At 44.2% G+C, this 26498-nt stretch overlaps 1 protein-coding gene and 1 long non-coding RNA gene across 8 annotated transcripts in view; one reads left to right on the top strand and one right to left on the bottom strand.

Moving 5' to 3' along the window:
* LOC104312319 (membrane cofactor protein) overlaps positions 1 to 18759 on the top strand; it is a 28453-nt gene extending 9694 nt beyond the window's left edge. For 4 of the 6 annotated variants that reach the window (XM_069771043.1, XM_069771046.1, XM_069771045.1 and 1 more), the window contains one exon: positions 1359 to 3306. Coding sequence is in view for 2 of the 6 variants with exons in the window: in XM_069771046.1 (XP_069627147.1) it covers positions 1359 to 1410 (52 nt within the window). In the remaining 4 variants the exon portion in view is untranslated. Of the gene's footprint in view, positions 1 to 1358; positions 3307 to 12857; positions 13025 to 13961; positions 14522 to 15066 lie in introns of those variants that run through there. The other 2 variants (XR_011322254.1, XR_011322253.1) reach the window with 2 other exon arrangements.
* On the bottom strand, positions 4441 to 16474 carry LOC138682044 (uncharacterized). 2 transcript variants are annotated; one of them, XR_011322256.1, is made up of 3 exons: positions 16229 to 16474; positions 14635 to 14740; positions 4441 to 5849 (listed from the first exon to the last, which is right to left on the bottom strand). It is a non-coding gene; the product is annotated as an uncharacterized lncRNA (long non-coding RNA). The 2 variants fall into 2 exon arrangements; XR_011322255.1 differs by lacking the exon at positions 4441 to 5849 and having other exon boundaries at positions 13108 to 14740.
* Positions 18760 to 26498: the final 7739 nt, after the last annotated feature.

Genomic DNA, 26498 nt, shown 5'->3' with positions numbered 1-26498 from the left:
ACCTTTTTATAAAAAGGTGATTTCTTTTTCAAATTCAGAGTTCTGTAGCCCTAAAAAGGGTAAAAATGTAGTTGTTTGTTTGGAACTGATTTCCTCTCCTATATTTTAAACTAGTGGTTAGTCCAGTAGTCAGGTGCATTTGATGATAGTTATGATTGCTCCTGTAATTTTATAGGGTCAAATTAGCTCTTTCATAAACCTGGCTCTTCAAACCTTGTTAAAACAGAACAGATTTAAGACAGGACAGCTTAGTTTGACTGTTCCGTGTCAGTATTTTATCATCACTACCTTAATAGAATTTGCCCTACAAATACTTTTGCTAGTATCTTAATTTGTATCACTTTTCTCCATTGCACAAATTCTGAGAAGGTAATGGTTGAAACATTATGTCTCTTATTCTAACTTAATGCAAAGGTCTTTTCAAATGCATAGTCTTGTACTTTAAATAAAATGAAGTGACTTTTCAGAATTTTTGATGTTTGAGATGGCATATATGAAAATTAAGCTTGGAGTTTCTTCCAGAATAATGTATGGATTAAGGAATATCATCTTTACCTCTGAAGTAGGATGTTTCTAATTGAGATAAGATTAGGTTTCTGGGTTAGTTGGGCTTATTTTTGGAGAGAGAAGAAAAGGAATCAAGACATAAAATAGAATAGAGTTTTTATTTCCAATCTTACCTTTTCCACATGACAAGGGTAAGAGAAATTAATGGTCTGGTATGTGTACACACTATTAACCCCTGAGTTTTTCTTACGATACCTAGAACTCCTTAGAGACCTAGAGTAATAGTGCAGAGGTTTGGTATGGATTTTTTTCTGTAAAGCAAAACAGGAGTTATTCAAGAACTTGAAAACATTATAGATGGATGTAATTATAAATTTTAATCCTCATGTGTTCAAGTATTGTAAACTTGCTGTTAGTTGACTACAAAATGAAAATTCTCACAAAGTAATATTCAGCTTCTGGTTATAAAATATATATTAAACAACATACTGTATTTAAAATACATTATAAGGGATGCTCCTAATGTAGTCTTCGTATAGTTAGGAATCCTGTAACTGTTATGTCTGGTTTCAGTTTTTGATAATGCTCAGGTGTGGTCTGTTCATCACTTGAAATGACCCCTTTGGATCAAATGGTCTTCTACACTGTGGGTCATTCTTAAGAGTCTAGTGGATGAAATGAAGCAAAAATCTCCTCAGTCTAGCAGTTGCTTAGTAAGAAGAGGACATAATTATTTAGCTTAATGACTTTACCTGTTGATTTAATGATAAAACTAAGGATGTGCTTTCAGAATAAATGTAAAAACTATTTAAATGTAAAATCTCTGATTTGACTTGTTTTTTTGTTTGTAGGAAACGTGACAGCACTCCATGTACTGCCGAATATAAGATCTGTAAAGCATGAATTACCATTTTTTGGGGTGGGAGGGAATTTGCAGTTGAATATACCTATTAGAAATGGAAAATTATTGCACTTGGATTGAGTTTCTGTAGATTAATATTTTGTACTATGTGCTATACTACTGATTGACTGTAGTGGGAGATCATTAATAGGGTAAAAAGAATATATATGTGTATATATCTGCTTTTCCTTATGGGCCACTCAGACTGTCTTTTCTGTGTATGTGAAATGGTTTTAAAGGCACATACCTGTAGCATGCAAGATTGTCTGTGTCGGCGGGAGTACTGGACGTATCACTGTCATAGTACCAGCTGCTGCCGCCTGCTGCCTTCAGTGCTACCTCTTTTCTTACAGAAGACTATCCAATACTAGTTCTGCTCACTAAAATCTGAATGTGCTTCTCGTTCATTTTTGTGGTTGAGGCGGTATAAATGATTATGTTGTCTCTTGTATTATGAAATGTTTTATTATTAGTTTCCTTAAGAGATTGGTGCCATTTAAGGCTATGTCTTTTTGAAACTATCACAGTTTAGATCTTATATATACCACCTCTTTGTTTGCCAAAGTTGGTTTCTGTATATCTAACGAATTAAAATGTGCCTTTAAATCAGAGTTTTATAGATTTTCCATTGCCTTTAAGAAGGAAAAAAGCCATATATATTTCTGACTCTTTGATATAGTCCCAGAAGGACTACAGTGGATTTGTTGGAATGGAAAACTGAAGGTTTCTATAGCAAAGGTATCCCCGGCTTTGAATTTGTTGGTCTATTGACGGAAGGCACCTAATTAAAGGAACTGCTGAGAAATCAGTGGTAGCCATCTCCTATCAGGAGCACAGTGTAAGTTCCGTAGCATGCTTGATTTTTATTGAGCCTTGATGTGAGTTTCGGAGAGAATTTTGTTGCTTTTCAGGATAGAAATGGCACTGTGTGGATCTAGCTTCCTTGTTCTTTTTACTTGAAGTCATATATTCCATATACAGCATTTCAAATCTCTGTATACAGACTATGATGCTAAAGCTATCTCTGTAGTGCTAGATTTAGCATTGGATATCTGTTGAGAAGCAGAAGCCTTTCCCTGTCAGGCTCCCTTCTCTTTTCATGTTAAAGGAAGACCAAACCAGCTTAGTTGCGGGAGCGAAGGAATAGCTATGTGGGCAGTGGTGGTAGATGTGGTCTCTGTTTAGGCAGCTGCTTGCTTCATGAAGTGTTTTGGTCAAGACTGTGACTCCAGGAGCTCCCATCACAGCGTTTGTCATGAATTGAGACTCAGATGTGCATTGATAGCTGTGGCTTTAAATGCATACTTGCTACTTCTAATTACTTATTAAAACCAAAAGCGTAATTAGGACAGGCTTTGGCTTTGTGAATCTCTGAGTTTGCTGTCAACATACAGGCAGCTTATAAGAACCAATTTTCCCAGAAAAACCAAATTGCCTCTCTTCAAATGGCTGAGGCAGCATTTAAACTATTCATGCTTGTCTGTGGTAGATTCGCACGGCTCTCCACTGTAGTGAACAGATTGAATAACGTAGGACTATTTAGGGCTTTATAGGGCTTTTTGGGACAATCCCAGCAGTTGTATCGTCAGAGTTCATGATAGTCTGGTTATTAAAAAGGGGTTTTGGCTACACAGAATGACATGCTGTTCATTGCCTAGCTGATACCTAGTTTGATAATTGTTTGTAAACACTATGATAATATACTGGGAATTGAGTGTGTTGGTCACTAGCTAGCTTGATTATGTATGGCATCTCCAATGTTTTAAAATACGCTGAAATGCACTTAAAGCTGAAGTGAAATAACTGTAAAAAATGGCCTTTTACACTTTTTTCTGGATGTAAAGACTAGTGATGACTTGTAATATTACAAATAAAAATGTTAAATTATTTAGCAGTAAGTGTTTGTCTTTCATTCGTCATGTGGTAAGCAGCTATTTTTCCGTTATTCTTAAGATGATTTTTCATGTACCAAACTTGCATTAGGTGGTAACTGCTGAGATTGAAGTTTGCAGTTTGTGCACAGAATTACGTAATGGTAGTGTAGAGAATATGCGTTAATTTGCTGAGCAGCCTTTTGGTTTTCTTTTGGAATTGCAGAGAATTTCCCAGAACGTCCAAAACCTTACAGTGTTCACTCCTGAAAAAGTTGGTAAAAACTTGGAGAAGAGGCAGATTATCATGTGGCTGTTCTGATGTAACACTAACTCAAGAGCAAAGCCCAGAGAGTGTTCTGGCACTTTTGTCCAGTGTGTGACAGATGTCATCCTTAGGGAATATAGCTTAGGCGTTTTTAAGGAACATGTTAAGCAGAATGTGATTATTTTTAACTGTATGAGGTTCACACTCATAATGTACTCCACACATTTCTTTGCAAAGAAAGTTTGAGTTGGCTGCCTCATAGAATAATGCCTTTCAGAGGGTGGAATAGAAAAATAACTAATATGCTGTATTTTTTTTTTTAGTTTGTGGTTGTGATACTCAAAATCAGTTGGTGTGGACTGCAAATGATGAGAGGTTGTAGACTACAGCTTCACAAATCCATGAAGTTCTAGGACTGCAGTGAGCATTGATGGGATAGGCAGCTACTAGGCAATTTGACTTAAACACTACAAGTTAATTTGTCCTAATTGTCATGAATTCTGCACCATTTTTCTAAAAGTGAGTCCTACATTAATTATTTCATCTTAGAATCTGGAACTGATAATTAAGAGTCATGAACACATGAACTTTGTGCTAAGAAAAAGGCTGTGTGTAATAAACGTGTTGTTGCCATCTACTGGTAAAACAAGTGATATTCTCGCAGTGGGAGTAATAAAACATAGGTACAGCATTACCTAGCTTAATGTTAAGTAGTGTGAAGTGTCAGTGGTTGGTAGGCTTCTCAGTGTTAAACTTAAAATCTGTAAATGCTCGCTTCCGAGCATAGTTCATACAGAGTGGTGAAAAAGGAGCTGGGGACTGAAATGAAGAGACTTGCAGCAATTAGATATTTTCCAGCAGGGAAACAAGTAATCTGTCTATGTGAGACAGAGCCCAATACCAAGTAGCACACAATTTTATTTACAAGAAAAAAAAAATCTGAGTAAATAACAGGTTAAAGCAAACAAATAGCACATGGAATATAACTGGTCAGAAGGTTAGGTGGCTGTGCTCTCACACATGGGCCCTGGCTTGCTTGAGTTGAAGAATCTTAGTTACGGTTTTGAACAGGTGCTTCGCTTTCTCTTTAAGCATCCCTCCTAGTTGAACGTGATGCTGACTGTCCTCCTTTTGTGCAGGATGTTCGGCCTGTAGGTGTAACTTCAGGTCAGAGAACAGAAAAGCATACCATACGTGTTTGTGAAGCAAGATTGTGCTTTTGATGGTGTTTGCTTATAAAGACTTTGGGGGGCGGGGGAATGAAGTTTTCCATTACTGTTGCTTTACCCCCTACATCATAACCGATTTCAAATGGTGCTAGACAAAAACTGAGACTCTGAACACCAAGAGAAATCGGTCAGCCTGTGTAAGAGACATTTTCCTGGCTCAGAGAAGAATCCTCTTGCAGATGACAGCTATGCAGTCTTTAAAGATGACTGTTCAGTGGTCTGATCAAATGCTTCATCCATACAGCGATCGCCTTTTCTGTGTATAACAATGTTTGACAATAGTGAGGTCAAGCAAAAATAGCTTAGCTTAATTTTTGGTGGTTTGGATGCAAGGGTATAGAAGTCTACTGAAACATTACTAGAAGTTACCAGCAATAAACTTAAAATAATTCTAGAAAAAGGAGTGAATTCTGTGTGTACCAGTGTGACATCATCATGATTGCTGAAGGCACTTTTGTGTTTAACTGCTGAGATCAAATTATTGGAGGGAATCTCTGTGTTTGCAGAGCAAGTCTTTGGTAGCTACGGAATGATAATTCTATGGTGATAGAGTCCCCAAGCACAGAGTGGAAATACATTTGCTCTAAGTTAGTAAATTAAACGCTTGTTTGTATAATAAAGGAAACGTACTCTGCCTGTCAAGATGCAAGAAGTACTACGTTGGTTTTCATGCAACTTTTGGATCACTTTACTCTGGACAACTTTAACTCAATATCCATTGTTTATTAAGTAGAAATACACTTGAAGGAAGCTGTTCCTGTTGTGGCCCTAGCTCGAGAAGGTGTATACAGTGGTTGTATAAGTGTCTAGAAATCAGATGATGTTACAAAGTGGATGGCTGGCAAAACATAACCATTGGAAAAAGTGCTGTTTTAAGGAGTAGAGGCTGTTGGTGAAGTTAGCAGCTGCTTGATCTCCTCCCACGCTGTAATTCTTGCTCCTAGAACACTGATTTCAAATGGTGCTAGATACAAAGTGGGAAAATCTAAGCCACCATGTGAAACCAGCTTCCAGAGGAAGACACATCTCATGCATGGCTGCAGGCTGAGAGAGAAAATCCATCTCCACCGTACCTAGAGAAAAATTCATTTATTTAATTTTATTAGAAAGTAAGACAGTTAACTTTGGGTTAGTTACTGTGTTGACACACTTTTTTTGGCATCTTGTGAATAGTTGAGGCTGGTGTAGGAAAAATGAAAAATGTGATGAAGAAACCCACCACTCTGGCAATGACTGTCACTTGCTTTCATAGCCAGGTGGAATATACTGAAGCTCTTATCAGCAAGCAGTGAAAAAGGTCTGACTTCTTTGTGGTGCGGAGTATGATTCTGATGGGGTGGAGGGTGGGAAGTTTGTGTTGTACACAAGGGAACACTTTTTCATGCTGTTGCAGATGGAACCAGGCTATAAACCTCATTCTGTCCAAGGTAGAGAGTGTTCTGGCTTTCCATCACTTACTGATCTTGGCATCATCAGAGAGGGCAGGTCAGATCAGGTGCTTTTTGTGACCGGGAAAGGAAATGTGACTATCATGATGGAACTTCCTTTGTCAACAGTATTACATGGCCTGTAAATAGCATGCTTTTAACAAGTAGGGAGTTGCAGATTTTTGTGAGACAAGGTTTAAATTTCTGTAGGGACAATGAAAATAAATTGCATGGAAACTACTTCGAGTGTGGGTCAGAATGAAACCTAAAAAGGGAGTGTTTGCAAATCTAACTGTAAATGGTTCAACGGAAGTTGTTGAGGAAGTAAGAGAGTGTGAAAATGAGTGGCTGACAGTTATCGGGAATGGAATAGGTCTGAGCAGTGTGGTAGTGCAGCACAGCCATGGTAGTTAACCTGCAGTGTTATGTGTCTCGGTGCAGCAGGAATAGATGGGGTGTCTTGAAGCCTATGAATGACTACACACGTGCATAATTCAGGAACCATCAAACCCTGGCCACCACGTCTAATCTGTGCTGATGCAGAAGTTGATGTAAAATGGAATAAAGTGCAGCAGAAGTGGAGTTGGGAGTTTCACTTATTGATGCCCTGGGTTTTTGCAACTCGTTGCATTAGTTTTGTAACCAGATCCAAGAATCTGCTTCAGTGCCTACATCCTAATGCACACCCACAGGTAGCAGAGGAAAAGCTCAGAGAAAAGGAGCATGTCCTTCCAAGAAAGGGGAGTGGAGGAAGGGGAAAGAACTGTACTAGATTACTGTGTCTGGCTATTTACTGTAGTTTCTAAATCCATTATCTGGGGCAACAAGGTGGAAGACAAGTGGAAAGCAGGTTCCCTCCCCAGTGTCTGTCTTGCTGGCACAGTTATTTATGAGGCACCCTGTATTATCAGCATAAGATTTACTACTGAAAAGCTGGACCGAGAGTTACTGCTGACAATAGGTTAGCTGCAGCACAGATAAAGTACCACAGCAGCACCTTTCAGAAACAGGCTCCCAGTGAGGGTTGCTTTGGTTTTTTTCTTATCTCAGTAATAAGCATGTGCCTTGACAGTAAAAAGAAATCTTTATTAGGGTTTTCAAAAACATTTGGTGGAAATGTTGCTTACGTTTGTGCTGCTGAAAATGAGAGCTTCTCTAGAAGTATGAGACTTACAAAGTCTGAACTGGGTCTGAACACCTATGCGTGCCTTCCCCTCCCCTCTCCAAAGGAGACTAACCTTTCCAGAAATACCATGCAGCAGTTGAAGACCAATGGCTCATTCATTATTTATAGTTTGATAAAACCAGGTTTCACTTCAGCATAATTAAGATGATGCTGCGCCTTCTCTAGGCTACCTGAAGATTGTCCTGTTGCCTTAACAAGTTCCCCTTCCCTACAAGCAGCCAGCTGTCAGCCCTTTCTGCCAAACTGCAGGTACACCTTTTACAAAGGATACATCTGTGACAGTGTGTATGCTGTTCTTTCCAAACCTAATAGCATGCTTGGGCAGGCAGCACGCAGAGGGGAGGAGGAAAAGAGAGCAGTTCAAGATGCTGTGATACACAGCACTCGACTATTAATATGAACATGTGCAGAAAAATAAACCAGTGTTTTGTCTCAAATATTTGCTGTGTGTGTGTTGAATGTGTACATATGGACACACACATATGTGTGGAGACAAGCAAATACTATCAGCTATAGTTGGCTTTGTCAAAGTGTTCTGGAGTTTTCAATAAATAATAGTAGAAAAAGTACAATATTATCATTCTGTTTTTTTCCTCCTTTTTCAGACACATTTAGTAGCAGTACTGTTCTGTAGCTTCTTTCAGAGGAACATCTCAAAGCCTTTCAGAGACTTCACATTGCTTTATACATTCTACATGAGACAAAGGCAAAAAGGGAAGAAATCTCTGCCTCCCCCATGAAAGGGAACTTCCTCCCTAGCCTAGGACCTTTAATCTAGTCTGCAGGAGCAAGGCAAGCCTGGATGTCACAGACCTGATTTTTCACAACCTACAGCTTATAAATTAAGGCACTTCTGGGGCTTCCACAGTAAGCAAAACAGATCTCTGCATGACCCTGTGTGCATCGTAATTTTTTTCCTCCATTGTCAAATCACAGAGTGGAACTCATGGTTCATGAGACTCTGGTCTCCCCTGGAGAAAATATTCCCATTTTCAGAAGCTCAGAAAATCTGAGCTTGATGCATCATCCTCACAGTCAAGGAATGAGTCAGACCAAGGCCAGGTGCAGGACAGAGGGGTGTGACAGTGCAAGTGGTGACCTGTAAGGGGAATTGAAATGAGTGAACTTCTAAGGTTTCGAAAAAGCTTCCTCAGCCTGGAGGAGCGTGTAACTGCATCTGTTTGTTGTGCAGTTCTGTTACTGTGTGGTGTTGCGTAGGTCAGGTATGGACAAATGTGCCCTAACTTGCAGTCTGAGCCAGTCATTAGTGTGTAATGCTTTCTCTGTCAGCAGTAGCACTGACCTAGGCTGAGTAAAGGTGGGGTAGATGCTGCATTGCTTAATGAAGTTGATGCTTGTGACTAGAAGATGGCTTTAGAGATGCTGCTGCTATTATGGGCAGCAAAAACATGTACTTCCTTCCTGAGTTTAAGCGTAATGGAGATTTTTTTTTTCCTTGATTAGGACCAGAATAAAAACTCCAGATCACATTCCCGAGTTGAACGTAGCCTATTCCTTTAGTCCTACTATTGTAGCCTTACAATTGCGGTATAAATAGTAAAGTTAAAAGCTGGGCACTCTGTGTCTGCAACCCTTGTGCTATCTGCCCCCCCACCCACAAAAACCAAAGGTAGGCTGAACACCGGACTGTGGCATGCTGCGGGTAAAAGCCTGTAGAGCCTTTTGTCCCATTTAGCTCTATTTGAGCAATGGGACAGTCAGGCCTGCTTGACATTTGAGTCACTAATTTCAATTCCTATTAAGGGTAATCTGTCAGAGCACTCACTAGCATTTGTCTAAGCGTGCTGAACTGTCAACAAGCTGCCTATCATTCTAACCCATTTCTTAAAACGGTCCAATTGTTGAAGGGTTTGGGGATGAGGGATGGCCAGGTTTTTGTTTGCTCACTTGTTTTATGTAGGGAGGAGCAGCTTTTCCAGATAATTTAGGGCAGGCCAGGTGATAGGTAGTGTCTGTGATGGCTGAAATTTGGCTTGTGATGAGGTCTGAGAGGTGCATCTTAGCCTTTTCTCTTTGCATGGTGGCCTCCCTGAAGGCACACTAGTGTGTGGTTAACTCCTGCTGCTTTTAGTGAGTTTTGACAGAGCTCGTTCCCAGCATGGCTTTGGTGCCAACCAGGATTCTCCTAAACAATGCTGAGCCAGTCTGGCAGTCAGCATTGGCAAACAGGTATTGGTGGTTTGGATGCAGCGAACCTCATTTTGAGGGCAAGACAGTTCAACACTAGCACTGACCCAGGCACACCGGGTGATGTGATGGGCTATATCAGCCTTCATTTTATGGTTCTGCCATACTGATCCATGTTTTCTGGGGTGCTTGGGTCTAACAAAGGAGGCTAAAAAAAAGTGCAAGAGACCTTTAATTTGCAGATTACAGATCTTTTAGAGAAACTTGGAGATAGTTCATAACAGCACAACATCACTAAAATAATTAGGATTTATTCGCAAGACCTGTTTTTTTTTTAAATCCCAGAACTTTGTTTCAGACTGTTGAGTAAAATGTAACACTTATTTGCTATTGCTTGCCCCAAAGCTATTCTGAACTGAAGGGAGTGGTTTTAGCATGGTGACCATTCTAGGAGTGCTAGATACTATGGCTACAGTTTCTAATCTTGTGATTCCCACCTGCTGGTCTGAAATTGCTTTGACTTGCCTGGAGTCATAGTTTTCTTCCACCTTTGCTTTCATGAGAGTTCCTAGGCAAAACCACAGCCTGTTTGGAGGGCACAGGAACAACTGAACCACTGAATCCTACGGAGGATTTCAGATTTCAAGAGGAACAATAAGGTGAAACTGGGCAAACTTACATAGGGGAAGAAAGCATTGCACTTACATGACCTAGGTCATGGAAGAGCAGTAGGAAGGTGCAGCAATGAAAACTCATTGAATTTAGCCATACACAGCTTGACTGACTAGCACATTATAAAACTAACTACACTAAAAAGAATTATCCACAAAAGTAGCTGAAACCAGAAGAGTAATTTTCTGTTCCTAACTTCTGTACCTAAGCATCACCTTAGAATATAAAGTATTGATTGCAGGTCTTGAAAGCAGTCACAGGGAGATTATTGTTGTGATTTGTATAGCCAGTTGAGGAACATAGTGTTCCCCCAACACTACCGTTCCAGCCACTTTAGGTAATGTCAAGGGAAGTTGTATTTTTCTTTGTGTCGTTCAAGAGACAAAAGAATGTCCTGTGCCAGTGAAGAGCATAAGAAAACAAATACTGCCAGATGTTCACTGAAGTATAACCTGCCCTTAAACCAGACATTTGAAAACATGCCTTCAGTACCCTGCCATATCTTAACACTATCCGCAGTAGAAGGACCTGGCAAGAAGCTGGAGAAAAGCATTGGCCGAACTCCTGGCTGACTCCCCTAAACACATGAGCTGTTTGGTTTGTACCTGTTCCCAGGATTTCCATCATTTGTCTATCACTGAAACTTCACTGTATGTTTGAAAGCATCGTCAATGTTTAAGAAGCACTTACGCTGTATATCCAAATTCAAAACCAGTGGCTGCTGTTGGACACCTACTGTGCACCATTTGCACTAGATAAAGAGTGTTTGTGTGGGGAGCTGAAGAGATGTGCTTAACTCAGAAATAGCTCTCTTCCTTGGAAAGCTTAAGGTCTGAATCACACTGTGTTGGCTCAGTTTTTAGCAGACAAGCTATCACATATGCCTCCCTGTAGGCGAAGAGTCGTCACTGGCATCAGGATTAGCAGCCAGGTTCTTTCCCTTTGAAAACTAGAGAATAACGATACCAAAGGCTAAAGCTGACTTTAAGCACGGTCAGGGCAGGAGGTGGCCCAGGGCTGGAGGTTTGAGGAGGTGGGCTAGCAACACTGTGAAGAGGAAGGGTCCACTCATGTCTGTGCTTGGCCTGCACTGGCCCCCGTGTTTCTCTCTGTTCAAAAGGAGCCAGATAACATACCCCCAAATTGAACTTTATTATTGCCAAGATGGGGACAAAATAAGTTATTTTGCTCAAGATCCTTGAGGCATTAACCACTCCACTGCTGCCTATGAAGCTAAGAAGACTAGAGTCAGCCCTAACATATCCATGGTTGATGTTGCCCTGAGTCAACTGAAAATACTAGTGACACGGACAAATAGGAACACCGGAGAAAAATGTGGAAACCTGGGAGGGGACAAGACAGCTGTTGAGCCAAGGCACCTAAAACTGAAAGCACGTGAGAGACAACACTAGCTTGACAGACACTGGTGAACTCAGAGCAGCCTGCGGAGTCCACCTGATAACAACTACAGGAACAAAAATGCAAATATATGCAGACACTTTTTTCTTTTTTTTCTGGAACACAGTGTAAGTTGATGCCTAATCCTTAAATACATGCCACTCCTGATTCCCAGCAGTCCAGAGGAAGCCTTGGGGGAAAAGGGGTTGAGGAAACTAGTGCAAAGTTTTTGTAGTTAGCTCAAGAAACAAATTATAGATATGGATTTTAAAACGCTTCAGAGATGCAGAATTTTTTGCAGCTACAGTTTTGGACTCAGTGGCCCACTACTGCAGTAGCACTAATTTTCAAGCCTCACCTCCAGGTTCAGGACTCAAGCACTGCCACAGTTGCAAGAAATGTGGATTGGAAGTTCCTGAACCAACTGGTTGCTGACAATGAGTCAGGGGAATGACCTTGCAGCAGCCAGCTCATGCACGGTACCTCTCTCGGAGCCTTGCCAGTATAAACGGCACTGGCATCTCTGAATGCTGTTGAAACCATTTTGTGACATTCTCGCGTTGGCCTTTTCTACTGCTGCCTTTGCACCAAAACTTTTGGGTGGGCGAGAACAGAATAGAGTACTCCCTTCTTGTTGCATAACAAGGGCATCTTTGCAACCTAGGCTTGGGACTCTCTATACCTATATACAGATATATAGAGGATATAGGCAACTCGTATCTCTTGCCTACATCTCTGTCCATTAGCATCAGTGATACAGATACTTAACTGACTTAAATCTTACCCTCCCCCCCAGCCACACCCATATTAAACTGTAAGAAAACACTGTGAACAAGTTTTAGAAAAAATACATGGCAGCAGTGAATTTTCTGGATAGGTCTGGAAGTGATTTGTAAGAGGAGTGAGGGTAGAATACTTGGCATTTGGACATTTTAATGAATTTTCCCAAATAAGAAAAGAAAAACATTTGCTCATAGACTTTAAGCTTGTCACAGCATCAGTAAAGCTCCTGACAGAGAGCCCAATGCTGTATTTGTATGACATGGAAATTAACAGCAGCAGCAGCAGCACTGCCGGCTTAAAGTCTACTCTGCGAACAACAAAATGGCTAGGGGTGCTGTCGTGTTCATTTGAATTCCTTCACCAATTGTGGGTGGTAAAATAGGTGGATGCCAATATCCTTGCCACTTCAGGTGTGGTTGCAAACTTTTAACATCAATATTAAATTAATGTTTCTAACGGTATTCAAGCTTGTGCCCTCACCAGCTCAACTCCGTAAAGCACAGACAGGAACCAACAGCAAAATCGGACTGCGTCACAGATGTAACATGACCATCGGCAAAACAAGTGCAGAAGGAGATCATGGCTGCCTCATCAGTGAGAGAGCTTTCCTTCGATATCAAAGACGAATAAGATGGTAATGCTTTTAAATTCATGTCTTGAGCATTTGCAATCCTTAACTTTCTTTACCAAATTTTGTGGTCCTTGAACAGTCAAGACTCCCAAGAAAATTGCATGTATTTTGCCAACAGACCCAACGCATTAACAAACACTGCGTCATAATGCCGCACTAAGGCTGAGATACACAATAAACCCCACTTTACAAAGAAAGGAAACCAAAATACAGAAAAATGAATCACCTTACACAATGTCACACACACAAGTGTCAGAGGGAGGAAGAAATCACAGCTTTCCCAAGTCCTTTTGTGGCAATATGCAGAAAACCATCATGGAACAGTTAGCCATGTACAGCTAACATACAGTAACAATACCATCCCTATGCGCAAAATCGTTAGCGTCCTACAGAAATATGCCGTGTCCCCTTCTTAGCCTTGTTTCTTGCCAGTTCCACAGATTTACCTGCTGACGGTAACCTCAATTCCTGAGTAATGAGATTTACAGCCGAAGTTTAACATTGAAATAACTCCTCTTTATCTCTGTCTCCTTACCCTCCCTGCACTTAGTCACAATTAAACTATCACTGTGGCAAAAAGATGGTCGCAAAAGGAATAAAACCAAATGCATGCCTACACTGAACGCAGATACTCAAAAAGTACGCATATGCCTGAGCAAGTATACTGGTTGCTAGTTGCATCTCCTTTCAAAGGACTGAGAAATGTCATGAAGAAGCACTAGCTTTGCAAATTAATGGGGTCCTCCACCCCAGAACAGTGATGGGGAAAAATGCAAAGGGTTGTCCCTTCAGACAGCACTCAGTAAAAAGAGACTCAACCCACACGTCTTCCATGCAACCGAGCATCGTTTCTTAGTCCTGGCTATACAGAATTACCTCTGTGGCTGCCTTGTACTGTTCCTATACGTGTGTGTATTTATGCCTGTCCATCTTGCTGCAGGGACCACCGTTGTTGCTGCTATTCCTGTTGTTCCCCTGCTCTGCGGAACTGGCGCTGCAGGAGGCAAGGATGCTCCAAGGGAGCCAGCTACAGCCAGCGAAGGCTCAGTGAGTCAGGAGGGGTTGTGACGACTGCAGTAAGAGTCTGAAATTCCCTATGGAGTCTGGCGGAAAAGGAGGGGAGGCAAGAAAGGTGGCGATGGGAAAGAGGAAAAAAGTGGGGAGTGGCACCTACTGTCTGTTTTCTTCTTCCCTCCCTGTTCCTACCACCGCACTGCCGCTGGAAATGGCATCCTCCCCTCTATGGTACTGCGCAAAGGAATGGAGTCGGGGATAAAACCGCAGCGCGTACGGCCTTTGTAACCACACAACCAAAATTCGGTCGGGGTGGGTGTACGTGTGTAAATACAGCCCTTCTCTCTCTCCCTCTCTCTCAGACTGCCGTTCAGAGGACAGGGTGCTGCTGAAGTAATGGAGACGGCAGACGCAGTATGTTTGAGCCGGTTCTGAACCCAGCGGTTGTTGCTAAACAACCCGACCTGACGCTTGAGATGTCAACGAGTGAGTAATACAGATTAAATGCTTATGCTACCATATCCTTAAACTTGTTTAAGCCTCGATATGATGAAAGGCTATGGAATAATGTTCCCTGCCGTATGAGAAAGCAAAGTTACCACTCCACTGCATAATCGGGAGACTTCCTCGGCCAGAAGGACCAAACTCAAAGCTGGTTGTGTCCTCAGCACTTCCAGGCAGAGTTGCCATCTTCATTGCTGGTCGCTTTAAGAAGAGAGGTGAAAAGATAGTATAGTAAATGGTTAAGAGAGAGAAACGTTCTCCCCTTCATTTCCTCATCCTCTCTCTGTAGCTGCTCTGCGCCCCCAGTCTCCCGTTCATCCTTACCCAGGCCTTCCCAATCCTTCACGCCCTGCTTTCGAACGCTGTTACGTCTTTTGCAAACCTTTACAGACCCGTCCCTTAGGGCTGTCTTCAGCTCTCCCCGACCTTACCGAGCCTGTGGCAAACTCACGCTTATGCAAACAAAAGCTGAGTTTGGGCAAGAGTCTCTCTCACTTCTTTAATTATTCCCACGACATAATTTCCAGGTGCAACCCCTGCCCCAAGCAGTTTACAGCCCTGCTAAAGCTTCGCCACCTTATAAGGGAGAAGGAAGCAAGCAAGCGAGCGAGGAGAAAAGCCCCAGACCCCAGTACTTTCCCCTTCCCCGCCGTTCGCAGCTCTGACACGTCATCGTGGCACCCGCGCGGCGAAACGAAACCTCCCCGGCACCCGCGCGGGGCGCCCGGGGGTGCGAGGTGGGGTACCCACCGCACCGAGGGGTTAACAGCTCCTTCCCTGCCCGCTGCCCCTGCCCGAGGGGGGCCCGGCAGCCCCCCGGGAGCAGCGTCGGGCAGGGGAGCGGGCAGGGGAAGCTGCCGGCACTTTGAAGCAAGTGAAATCGACGTTGAGATTTGACACCCAGTCCTCGACCAATCCGGGAGGGCTTTTCACCTGCCATCACCTCCTCCGCCAATCGGACGGCGCCTTTGGGCTGAGAGCCCTCCCCGGCCAATGGGGAGCCAGCTCTGCCACTTAGTTAATGATGCAGCAGTACAGGGAAGACTATCACATGTGAGCTGGAAGGCTGCCAACATGGAGACACGGAGAGAGCAAGGTAAACAACTTTCCAACGCCAAAATGATGACATTTAATCCCTAAATGCTAGCTTCCCGTCTCGACTCATCCTTAACCCCTTTCAGCTGGTGTGGAAGCGTCTGGAAGGCACCGTCTACCTGTCCCCAGTGCTTTTAAAAACTGGACGACATGCCCTGCAATGATCACTGCGTCACCGTTTACCACTTTCCGAACTACGCAGTGACAAACCTCCAAGCTCTGAAACGCAGAGCGCCTGTTAACCCCTCCACCGAGCCCTCGCCAACATGCCAGCCTTTAGGGAGACGGGGGGGAATAAAAAGCCCAGACAAAACACGAAAACAGCAGTCTTTGCAAAGTTGTCATCTCTCCCCCACGACTACTACCCTCCTCTGCAGTACAGCAATGCCGGCAAGAGTGACATTAGTACAACCTGTGCCGTCGTTCCATTGAGAAAACAGCTCTGACGCAGAACAGAGCAATCATACCCAGCCAAAATAATAATAAAGGCACTTTGGGATCCGAACTTAGGGACGCCGGGGGAAAGGGACGCCCTGCAAATAATTAAAATACGCAGATGCAGCTCAAGCCCCATCCTGATCAAAGGGTACGTACGTGGGAAAGACGAACCGGACCGGAGAGCTCTGCCCGTGCACCATCTGCGCAGTCCTCAGCCCTCCACTCGCTGTGTAGCGCCGCAGAATAGAAGGTTCCAGAAATTTCCTTTCCGTTAACCCTTTCGGCGTCTGCCCACTCTCCCTCCCCGCGGGATTAAGCGCGCCGGGTCTCCAGCATCGTCAATGGGCGAAGCCTCCTACGCCAACCGAGCCCAAATACGATCTTTAAATGACACTGGATGGTGGCAGGAGCCCACTCCCTGATGTTGGTGTTACTTCTCTTTCTGGAGCCCTCTCTGCCTCTCTTGCTGCCTCTCTCCCCTCTTGCTGCAGCAGGGCTGTTGCTGGTAGACCTATCGACGGAGCTTGCTCTCTCACTCTCTCGCTGAGCTCTGTGACGCAGCTCTAAATTCTCCAGCCTGCTCCCTGTGTTATAAGAGCGGAACTGCAGCTTTCCAGGGAGCCCGTGCCAGCGGTGCCAGGGCCAGGCAAACCGAGGGGAACGTCGCTCCTGGACTCTGCACCTTTTTTTGGTAATTATTATGTTCCTCACCTCTCTTTCTGTGCTTCCTCCAAGGCTCTCAGCCCCGCATCTCCTTCTCTGCTTCTGAGTCATACTTACTAGGTTAACTCTTTTAGGATTGGTAGTCAGCAATACAAATCTCGAACAAGCGCAGCTGAAACCACAGCCAACTTTGTGGTGGTTTCTGCTTTAAAAAAACCAAAGCAAATCTTCTTGGCTCTAAAAAACAAAAACACACACACGCACACACACACGTTCCAGTAGAGAGTTAGTGCTTTTTGATTAACTGTTTCGGTGACAGGAACCACTACTTGACTCCCTAAAATAAAATATTTTAGGCCTGTGTGTTGCAAATGCTCAGCAGGCAGTCACCCTGAAGCACAAGGCAACTTAAAAGGAACTGCTCCTGTGAACGAACACAGGTCTTCTGGGCATAAAAGCACGAGGCTACTGCTGGACCCACAAGACCCTGCTATGCTGGCCGCAGGACATTGATCTGAATGGGATTCAGCCACTGGGCAGGTGCCTGGTGTAAGATAAGGTACTGAAAGTGCTAGAAAGCTATGGGCTCTTCTTAATCTGAACAGTATTAATAAGTGTTACCACACACACAGATTCAAAACGCTCGGCGTAGGCAGGGGAACTAATAACTGCATTCCTGGAGTCACCAGAATCCAATAATCTCTGTCAAAGAAAGTCCACGAACAGCTATGTATTTCAGCACAGCAGGCTTCACCAGGCCAGAAAAATTTTGCAGACGAACACTCTCTCTCTCCTTGCCTCTGCCCCCCGAGACCGTCCCTTGCATTAACTCCGGTGCCTTCAGTCAACTTCAGCACCAGGCAGGGGAAGCAGTGCTCTCCTGTCTTGTAGCCTCAAAACCGGAAAATGTGGAGGAGGATCAGTGGTAGATACAGCACCTGGGAATCAAAGAGAAGCTAATGGAGAGCCAGCACTGTACGAGGGAGTTCATGCGTCAGTCCGCATATACAAAAGAGCGAGCGAGAGAGCCAGCAGTCCATTTGAAAAACACAGAATCAAGAGAGAGATCACTACTACACAGCTACAACTGCCATTTTAATTCCGGACTTCAGAGCTGGCTGTGAGCTTTGGGTTTTTCACTACAACCAAAGCTGAAGTAACCACTATTTTTTCTCTTCGCAGCGTCTGAAGAGCCTGAGCTATTTTGGGATTTGTCTGTACTACACTGAAAATGACACCTGTTACGCACAGACACAAATGAGAAGAATTGCAAGCTCCTGGTTTCTCAGATACGATTCTACAAAAAAAAAAGAAAAAGATCCTATGAGCTAGGGACCTGGGAGAGCAGCACAGGCTCTCAGTGTGGGGTGAAGGGGGTGACCCTTGTGAATTGAACAGTCAGACACCAGTACAAAAAAATGTAATAGGTCTGTTGTAGCTGATGCAAGGGGAAATCAAACCTCCATGTGACCAAAAGAAGCAGTGCTTGATCAACTAAATGCCACAAGACATGGTTTCTTATGCAATCAAACCCGTGGGACTTCAAGCCTTACATACATGCTTTGTGGCCAAAGCTGCAAGCATTAACTACTTCAGTTAATGAAGGTAAAATTGTAAGAGCACTACGGCTACTTAAATGAGTCACCCAGCAGTGATACTCACTAAAGTAGGCCAGTGTTTTATGTGATGTTAAGCTGTCAGTGCTGGTTTCAGTAACCCCTGAGTTATCTCAGAAGCTCCACCAACATGGCAGGGTCAGAGCGGATTTTCCGCATTCCCTGTTTTCCCCGCCAGCGTGCGGCTGATTTACAACACACCAGCGCTGTGCAGACGAGACAGAGGCCATCTCGCTGGACCCGCGAGACCCAGCGAAGCTCTGAACATGATTGCGTACAGCACTGGAGCAAGATAAAAGACTTGGAGCCTCAGAAATGGGACAGTTGACTGGTGCTTTTAGCTCACAGCAATTTTGTCAGTCTCGTGGTATATTAAGAAAATAAAATGGAACTTTGATTTATTTCAAATTATATCTTTTGGTTGCTTTCAGGGGAAAGGCAGCATTTATTTTATGGTTTACTTTCATTTGAAAATCACCAGCCGTGGAACATTTCTACCTTTACCCGACTGTAAGTATTTACTTTATGGTGGCACTCAGGCTCCCGAGAAGACTCAGACGCACTGCACTGGGAAACACTTAAGTGTGTAACTAAGAAAACATGGCACAATGGAAAGCTTCAGCACTCAGAACTGAATTATGAGGCCCCCCCAAAAATAAAGTCATCTTCTCATGCTGTTGGTCAGGATCTGGCATTTTCTGTGAGCTGAAGTAAGGAGCTAGATGCCATGATTCCACAGTAGAAATCTAGGCTGCTTTTCTGTTTTAAGCGGAGCCCATGTACATGTTTTGTTACTGGGGGGGGTGGGGGTGGGGTGTTACTTTTTTTTTTCCTCCAAACTCTGTCTAAAAGCAGGAGGCAGAACTTTGGTTTTCTAAGAACTGACCATGAGGAAGGAAAAGTCCTAGGCTAGAAAGCAAGCTTAGTAAATGGAAATGGTCCATGGCCGTGGTCGGAGGCAGGGGAGATCAGTCTCACCAGGCAAATGGTAGTGTAAGTATCCATTTCAGAGCAAGGGGTCACGTAATAGCTGACTACAACTCTGCCATGGGTGCTTACATGGGACTTAAAAAAAAAGAAAAAGTTTTGATCGTGCTAGGCAATGTAACAAGATATCATGACTTACAGCTGGAACGGTTCAGGCTGGGTGTTAGGGGAAAAAAAAAATTTCTTCAGGAGGGTGGGAGGGATTGAGCCCCAGGCATCACTACCAAGTCTGCCGTCAATTGACGGTTTCCCTCGGCATCATGAAAGGACGAGGGAGCAATTCATCAGTGGGCAGAGGAAGCGTGGGTTTGCCGCTGCTTATATGCCAAACTGTACATAAAGGTGCATCCTCAGTTCTCTGGCATCTCCCATGCTATTTTCTGCTGTCGTGCTACAATGACCTCAATAGCAATAACATACGAAGTCTGATGTTACAAAAATCTAACCCTCCTGGACGTCACTATTGGTATTGTGGGTGATAAAATAACCTCAGCCATCTACTGAGGAAGGTCCTTGGTCTTTTTAATGACGAAGGAAACCCTCGTGGTACTACCCGCACTTTCTGCTTCCTGCTGGTGAAGCCTTGGCTCAGGTTTCGGTTTAAATGCCATCAGCCACACCTTCCTCCGACTGCAGGAAACTGCGATTGTTAAAATCAGGGCATGTTCCTGTTTAACTAAAAGGCTGAGATCAAATAATCCAAAGGCCTCGACTATGCCAAACAAATTCCTGCCCAAGACGTAGCAAGTCTGTGCAGCTGTAAATCTATAACCCCTCGACCTCAATATCCATGTAAATGACATCTCGGCACATCACTGCGGGGAGCAGTTAGTAATAAACGGAAGGAGCAAAGAATCAGGCAAAGGTGGACAGGGAAATGTAAAAGTTAACAATAATAAAGCTCAGCACAATGTTCTTCAGTTTACTGACCCAAAGTCCTGAAAGTTGCTTTAAAATGCAAAATAGTACATTTTTCAAATGCTGATATGGAATAGCTCTTTTTCAAAATGTGGGATTTGCGAATGCTACCTCTTCCTCACAAAACACTCACAACCTCAGCGACATGATGTTTTCCAAAGAAAATCTATATTTCGGCACAGAATTCCCAGCCAGCTCCATTCAGGGAATACCAGCAGAAACAGTAACACGATAGCCCATCTGCCAGGACTGTTTCCCCTAACACTCACCAATCAGAGGGTGGATGATTTTTAAAATTTTCTTTTAATCTGAATGTCATAATAGAACATTGTCCTTAAAAAAACCACAAAAAAACTTACTTAACTCTTTGCTATAGTAAAACAATTGTCTACATTGACCGCAAATAAAGAAGTAATGTTAGTTGTTACTTACGGAGACTGGCAAGTTTTTAATGTTTGCTCATTTAAAATTAATGTAATTTTGCATATGGGAAGGCTGAATTAAATAAAGGTTAAATAATTTGACCCACATTGTATGCGGAATCAGGGTCAAAGCTGATATGGAAATTTGGGAGTTCCTTGCTCCCAGATTTTACTCAAGTTGTGCCTCTTGCTAATTATAGTCCTTATTGCAGAGAAGGCCCCCAGTCAATTAGTGAGACGTGACCATCATCTGAAACAGAAGCTGCCAAACAGTGTGGCTTTCAGAGGAAATTGATAGGAAATTATTTCGAAGAGGCGCTTTCTTTCATTTTTCAAAGAAAAGCAGAAATAAGACATTGACGTCTTCCTTCTATTTTCACATGTGCATGGACAACAACAGACAATTCACAGTCTCGCAGTGCTATCCTAACAGTCACCAGGACACACAGATTTCCAGGAAACTGGAGACTTGCAACTCCAAAATAGGAGTATTTGCTAAGACAGCTACCAAAGTCCACAAAGGGATATTCTACATGGTGTACCGCGCATCAGGTTTTGTTCCACTGTGACAACAGTAGAAAAGTTATGGAGTAACAACAAACATTTAGCTTTAGGTTTTTTTCTGAAAGGTTTATTGTTTTCCAGACAAGCTTCATTAGTGAATGCCAGAGAAATGGCCAGCACTTCCTACTCTTGCCAGCCCAGCGCGTACGCACGCTGTGATTCTCACCGGGGCCCCAACCAACAGGAGGAAGAGCAGGCAGGCATATAAATAGCAATAAACCCCCTTCGGAAACAGTTTTGAAGTTGATTCCGTGCGCCTGCTTGTGTGTGCACGACGGACTCTGCACAAAGATGGGGGTAGTCCTCTTTGGGGGTGGTTCAAGGGAATTGGATGGAACAGCTGGCATTGAGATCAAAAGACTGCAAAGCCAGAGGTGTGTGTTCCTTCCCAAGAACTGTCGGGGATGTGTTGGGATTGGGTAGTCACATTTGCATAAAACGTTTGCATTCTTCGTGCAAACCTAGCCCACGCAACGAAGCAGGCACTGAAATGGAAGCCTGCGGGTGAAAAACCTAGCCCTGCCTTTGAAAACCCAGACTCCTGGAATTTACCCCGTGAAGTCTGAGAGAATCCCAGCTGGAAGAGCTGGGATCCTTTTCAAAGAGGTGGCACCACATTAACATACAAGCTGCTTCAAAGCAGAGCTTAGGCCCTGCGCTGAAGCCGGGTTCGAGGTATTTCGCATCCTCGACCGACGGCTCCGCTGGCTCTGCTCGCTGTCTTCCAGCATTCCTGACCAGCCCGATGTCAGAAATTCTGCTCGAGGTCAGCGAGGCGGCTGCCCCGGCCCCCCCAGCCGCTCTGCCCACGCTGGGAGAGGGAGCGGGGACAGCCAGGCTCCCCGAGCTGCAGCCTTTGCTCAGTTCCAAATCTAAGGAGCCAACAGCGCTGAGACAAAAGTAATTATTTCAGCTATTAGTTGCTAAGAATAGAGCCGGCGGGGGTGCTGTGCCTGGCTGAGGTGCACTGGCAGCACAGTCGGAGGTAGCAGGGATTGCAGTGGAAGCACAGAAATAGCCGTTCTCCACGCTCAGCACTTCGAAGCTTCATGAGTCACTAAAATACATGGCGGGGGGGGGGACACAGACAGGTGGGGTGTAGCAGAAAATACACCCTGCCCCTACACGTAAAGCAGAACGTGCCCCTGGGCCGACTGTTGTATTTTCTGGGGGAGAACGGCATTTTGGTGAGGAGCCTGTTTTTTCCTAAAAGGCGAGCATCTCCCCAGCCCCCAGGCAGTGAGTGGACCACCCTCACGCTTCCCACCCAGCGGAGAGCGCGGCTGTTCCGAGGACCACTTCCAACAGACCTGATGCCCATATGCCGCTTACAGGTACCGATCCCCTGCCCGGGGGGGGGACACGGCCCTTGGGAAGGCACCGGGGCAGCTCCTTCCTCCCACCGCCCCGGTGCCTGCCCCTCCGGCCAGTCTCACGCAGGGCATGAATATTTACAAAAGTCAAACATTACTGGGGGGGGGTGCAGCGGGAGGGAGGAATCTATTGATCTCGATCCAACTGTGTTTCACGGTGTTTTCCTAACTAACTGCTAATCTTACTTGAAGTTCCTTTTACAAATACATTATAAAAGGTTAAACATATGAACAGCAGATATTTAAATACGGGATCAGTAAATAACAAGGTGCTCGGCTGGCTGTTCAGAGATGTCTTTAACATCTTGTCCTGATGCTATTTAGCAAAAATCGTATTGGTATCACTACATGGTTTTACTCAATATAGCTTGGAAGAGGCAATTTTCCTTCCGTGCTGTTTGTGCAGCCCAGGGTACAACACATTCCTGATCTATGACTAGGTTTCCAAGCTACATAGTAAAATGAATAATAATGATAGTAAAAGTTGTACAACTTTTTTTATACAGCAACCTTTGTATTACTTTAGTGCTGGATTTTCCAGCTATTGTACATGGGGGGGTGGGGGGGGCAAGTATTTTTTTAAAAACTACCATACCCAACCAAAACAAAACCAAAACCCCAACAAATGCAAGATTTAAAAGAAAATTTTTGTATCCGTCCTGGGTGCAACTGCAGAAAGAGTCGAGCTAGATAGAATTAAACATCTCAGCTGGAGCATGGACAGGGCACCAGACAGCTTGCTAAAAATAGCTTAATCCTAATTACAGCCACACTTCTGCTTTTTCAAGGTTTCCCGTTTCCCGTGGGGATGCAGAGGCTGTGAATGGAGAGGGGGATCGGTGCCCACTGCGGCAGCAGAGGGGCCGGGGGCACACGCTGCCCGTTATTGCATAACCCCAGGAACACGCCGTCCTCCGGCGGGAGCGACGGGAGTGACGGGAGCGATGGGAGCGACGGGAGTGACGGGAATGACGGCAGCGTCTCGCCGGCCTTCGGCTGCCCAGCTCCAGCCCATCGGCGCGGGCTTAACTCAGCATCCAGCCCTGGAAATCTGCTCTCCCCAGTTAGCAAAACCAGACTAAAAACACTGGAAAACAGGGTTTCAGGTAATGCGGGCTTTGCTGGTTAAAGATTTAAACATCACCACCTTCCTACCGACTCCCCGAACCGCCGGCAGCCCTCGGGGGAGCTCGGTCCTGTGCCAGAGCTGCCCAGCGTGGATAAAACCCCCGGAGCGGTGCCATGCACCGGTACGTCCCGTAGGAACTGCCACAAATCCCTATCGGTTTTATTTCCTCCCAGACAACGTTCACACAGAGAGCTGACTTGCTATCTCATAAGCAGAATTACAAAATGTTTAGTATGAGAAATAAATATATTTAAGCCTCTGCTTTTGAAACCAGGGTAGTTTATTTCTCCCAGAAAGCCTATGAAACTATGGAAAGCAACTTACTTTCCGACCCTAAAGGATGTATATTAATTGCCAGTTTAAATATTTAGCCAGAAAATATACGGCTTCAGCTATAATAACTTAGGTTTGTTTTATCAGAAACCAGGAGTTAATGCTACGTTTTTTCTTTCATTTCTGCAGCAGTAATCAGTAGGTAAGCACGAGGGCCCCTCTGCTTGAGATGGATCTCGGTCTGCACACATCACTGCTGCTGTGAAAACAGCCAGCGACTGAAAGACCTTCTAGCTGGTAAAACAAAGGAAAAATTCATCAAACATTCCTTCAATATCTTTGATTCACCTAACTGAGGAACAACTCTCCTGCAAGCACAGGGGGAACAGCATGAATTTCATTTAAAGTTTCCGACTGAGCCTGTTCGGATGTTTTAGAAAAAAATACAAGTCCCGATGAATGTTAGGACAGAGCCATCACAGAGAGCAGGATCTGAAACGCTGACAGCGTTGTGTCCAGGGCTGTCAGCCCGGCAGGTTGCACTACGTGGTGGTAAGGTTTTGGGGGGAACACCGACGCTTACGGGTCGGCTGAGCGGCTCTCGGAGCAAAGGAGAGTTAGGAAGAGGGTGTCTGTCTGGGAAAGACCTTGTTAGTTTTGAGTAGGACTGTCGCTTCAGTAAATAGTATTTTTACTTACAGCTCATCAGAAAAGATTTCATTTTACATTTTTGGGATTCATTTCCCCTCTGCACTGAAACACAGATCCAGGATGTGGGGCTCGCTCTTTGTATTTTTAATTAAATAAGAAAGACGCACTACAGAACAGCTGGTACCTTTGGGCTGATGGGCGCTGACCTGGGCTGCCAGAAATTCGCCTGCACATCCCTGCTTTGATCTCCACAGAAGACAGTCTTGCAGCTCCGGTCTCCCATATCCCGGCTCAGTTTGTAGCAGAGCTTTTGGCTGTCCTGCAGTCCCGGCTGTCCGTCCTGCTGTCACCTCCCAACTCCCCGGAGTCACACCCTGGGTACAACAAAATCTCCCATTAAAAGTTTCACCAACCTTAATATGACAAAGCAGTATTTTCCAATTGGGAAATGAACAAACAGGGAAAAAAATTGTTTAGACATTCCTAAGCAGCTTTCTTAGCATTACCGTGCCACCAGCAGACCTCGTCCCGGAGCAGACCTCCTCCCTTTGCCCACTGCTTTACGGGATGCACCTACAGAAAGGTGATGCTGCTGCGTGTGTGCAGCGAGGCTTGGCCGCGGCTTAGAAACACCTATGGGTACGAGGGCACATCCCACCGAATGCGTGTGTCTGCCAGCCCCTGCCTGGAGTGACTGCTTTTGTAAGCACAGCGAGAGATTGGGAAATCTGCTGTGATTCATGCGAATCGCTTCAGTCCCCACTCCCACCCCCAGCACAGCACCCACGAGTGCCCGGGAGCTGCCAGACACACACAGAGCGAGCACCACGCCTGCCTGCAGCTCCTCGCTAAGCATCGGCTGCCAAGACGCTCCCGGAGTATTTAAAACTCAGTGCCACAAATTATTTGTTCTTATCTGAAAAATTCCTGAAATGCTTTTTATCTTTATTGCTGAAAATTATCAAATTCAGAGCGGTTTCATCAGCTCAGCTGAATAAACCGACACCGTCACTAACTGTGGCGTTCTGCTGTTCGTGCTGGGTTTGGTGCTGGCAGGTACTGGCTGAGGTTTAGCTCTGCCTCTTGTCTCAGCCTTCAAACTGGGATTGTAAATTATTTTGGCCAGGGATAAACTGTCTTCGCTTGAGAGCACTGAGCCACAGTGGCCTCTGGGTCTCAGCTGAGCCTTCTAAAAGCTTCTAAAAATAAGTAATTATAAGCTATTATCTTTTTAAAATACTTGTAAAAAGGAAGGAGCAAGAAGAGACTCCTCTCCCAGCTGTTTTCTCCTCAAACTGCCAAGATTGATTTTTTTTTTTTAAACTGTGCCTTTTCCGTCAGTTCTCTTCTGTAGCCTTTCATAAAACAAGGAGACACAACCGTTTAAAAGTTAGGACAGGTATTTTGTACTTACATAGCAATAATCATTTGAAACCCACTAGTAAGTTCTAAAATTCAAGCTACCGTTAACAAAAATAAAAATTAATGTCAAAAAATATTTTTATGCACGAATTGATTACCCTTCCCAGCCTGGAATTATTTTACAAACAAATCTCAATTAGAGGGTGAGCGTTTCTATTTTTTTCGTGAGAAAAAATAGATGTTGTCATTTTTCAAGATATTTTGTTTTTTTTCTCTACTTGGCCAATTCTGATTGGCCGCATTAGTCCCACTGTAGATTTTTTTTTTCCCTTTCCAGAATGGGAGACCTTTGTTTTGAGTGATTCCTTTGTGTAATTCGTAAAGTAGAAAACAAAACATTAAACATTACAAAACAAAACAGATGAAAATACTTTCAGCTTTGCTCATGTTCCTGCCAACTATTTTCCC

Source organism: Haliaeetus albicilla, chromosome 26 (genome assembly GCF_947461875.1).
Source record: "Haliaeetus albicilla chromosome 26, bHalAlb1.1, whole genome shotgun sequence".
In the NCBI taxonomy this organism is placed as follows: domain Eukaryota; kingdom Metazoa; phylum Chordata; class Aves; order Accipitriformes; family Accipitridae; genus Haliaeetus; species Haliaeetus albicilla.
Note: the sequence above shows the minus strand (reverse complement) of the source record. Positions and strands in the feature narration are given on the sequence as shown.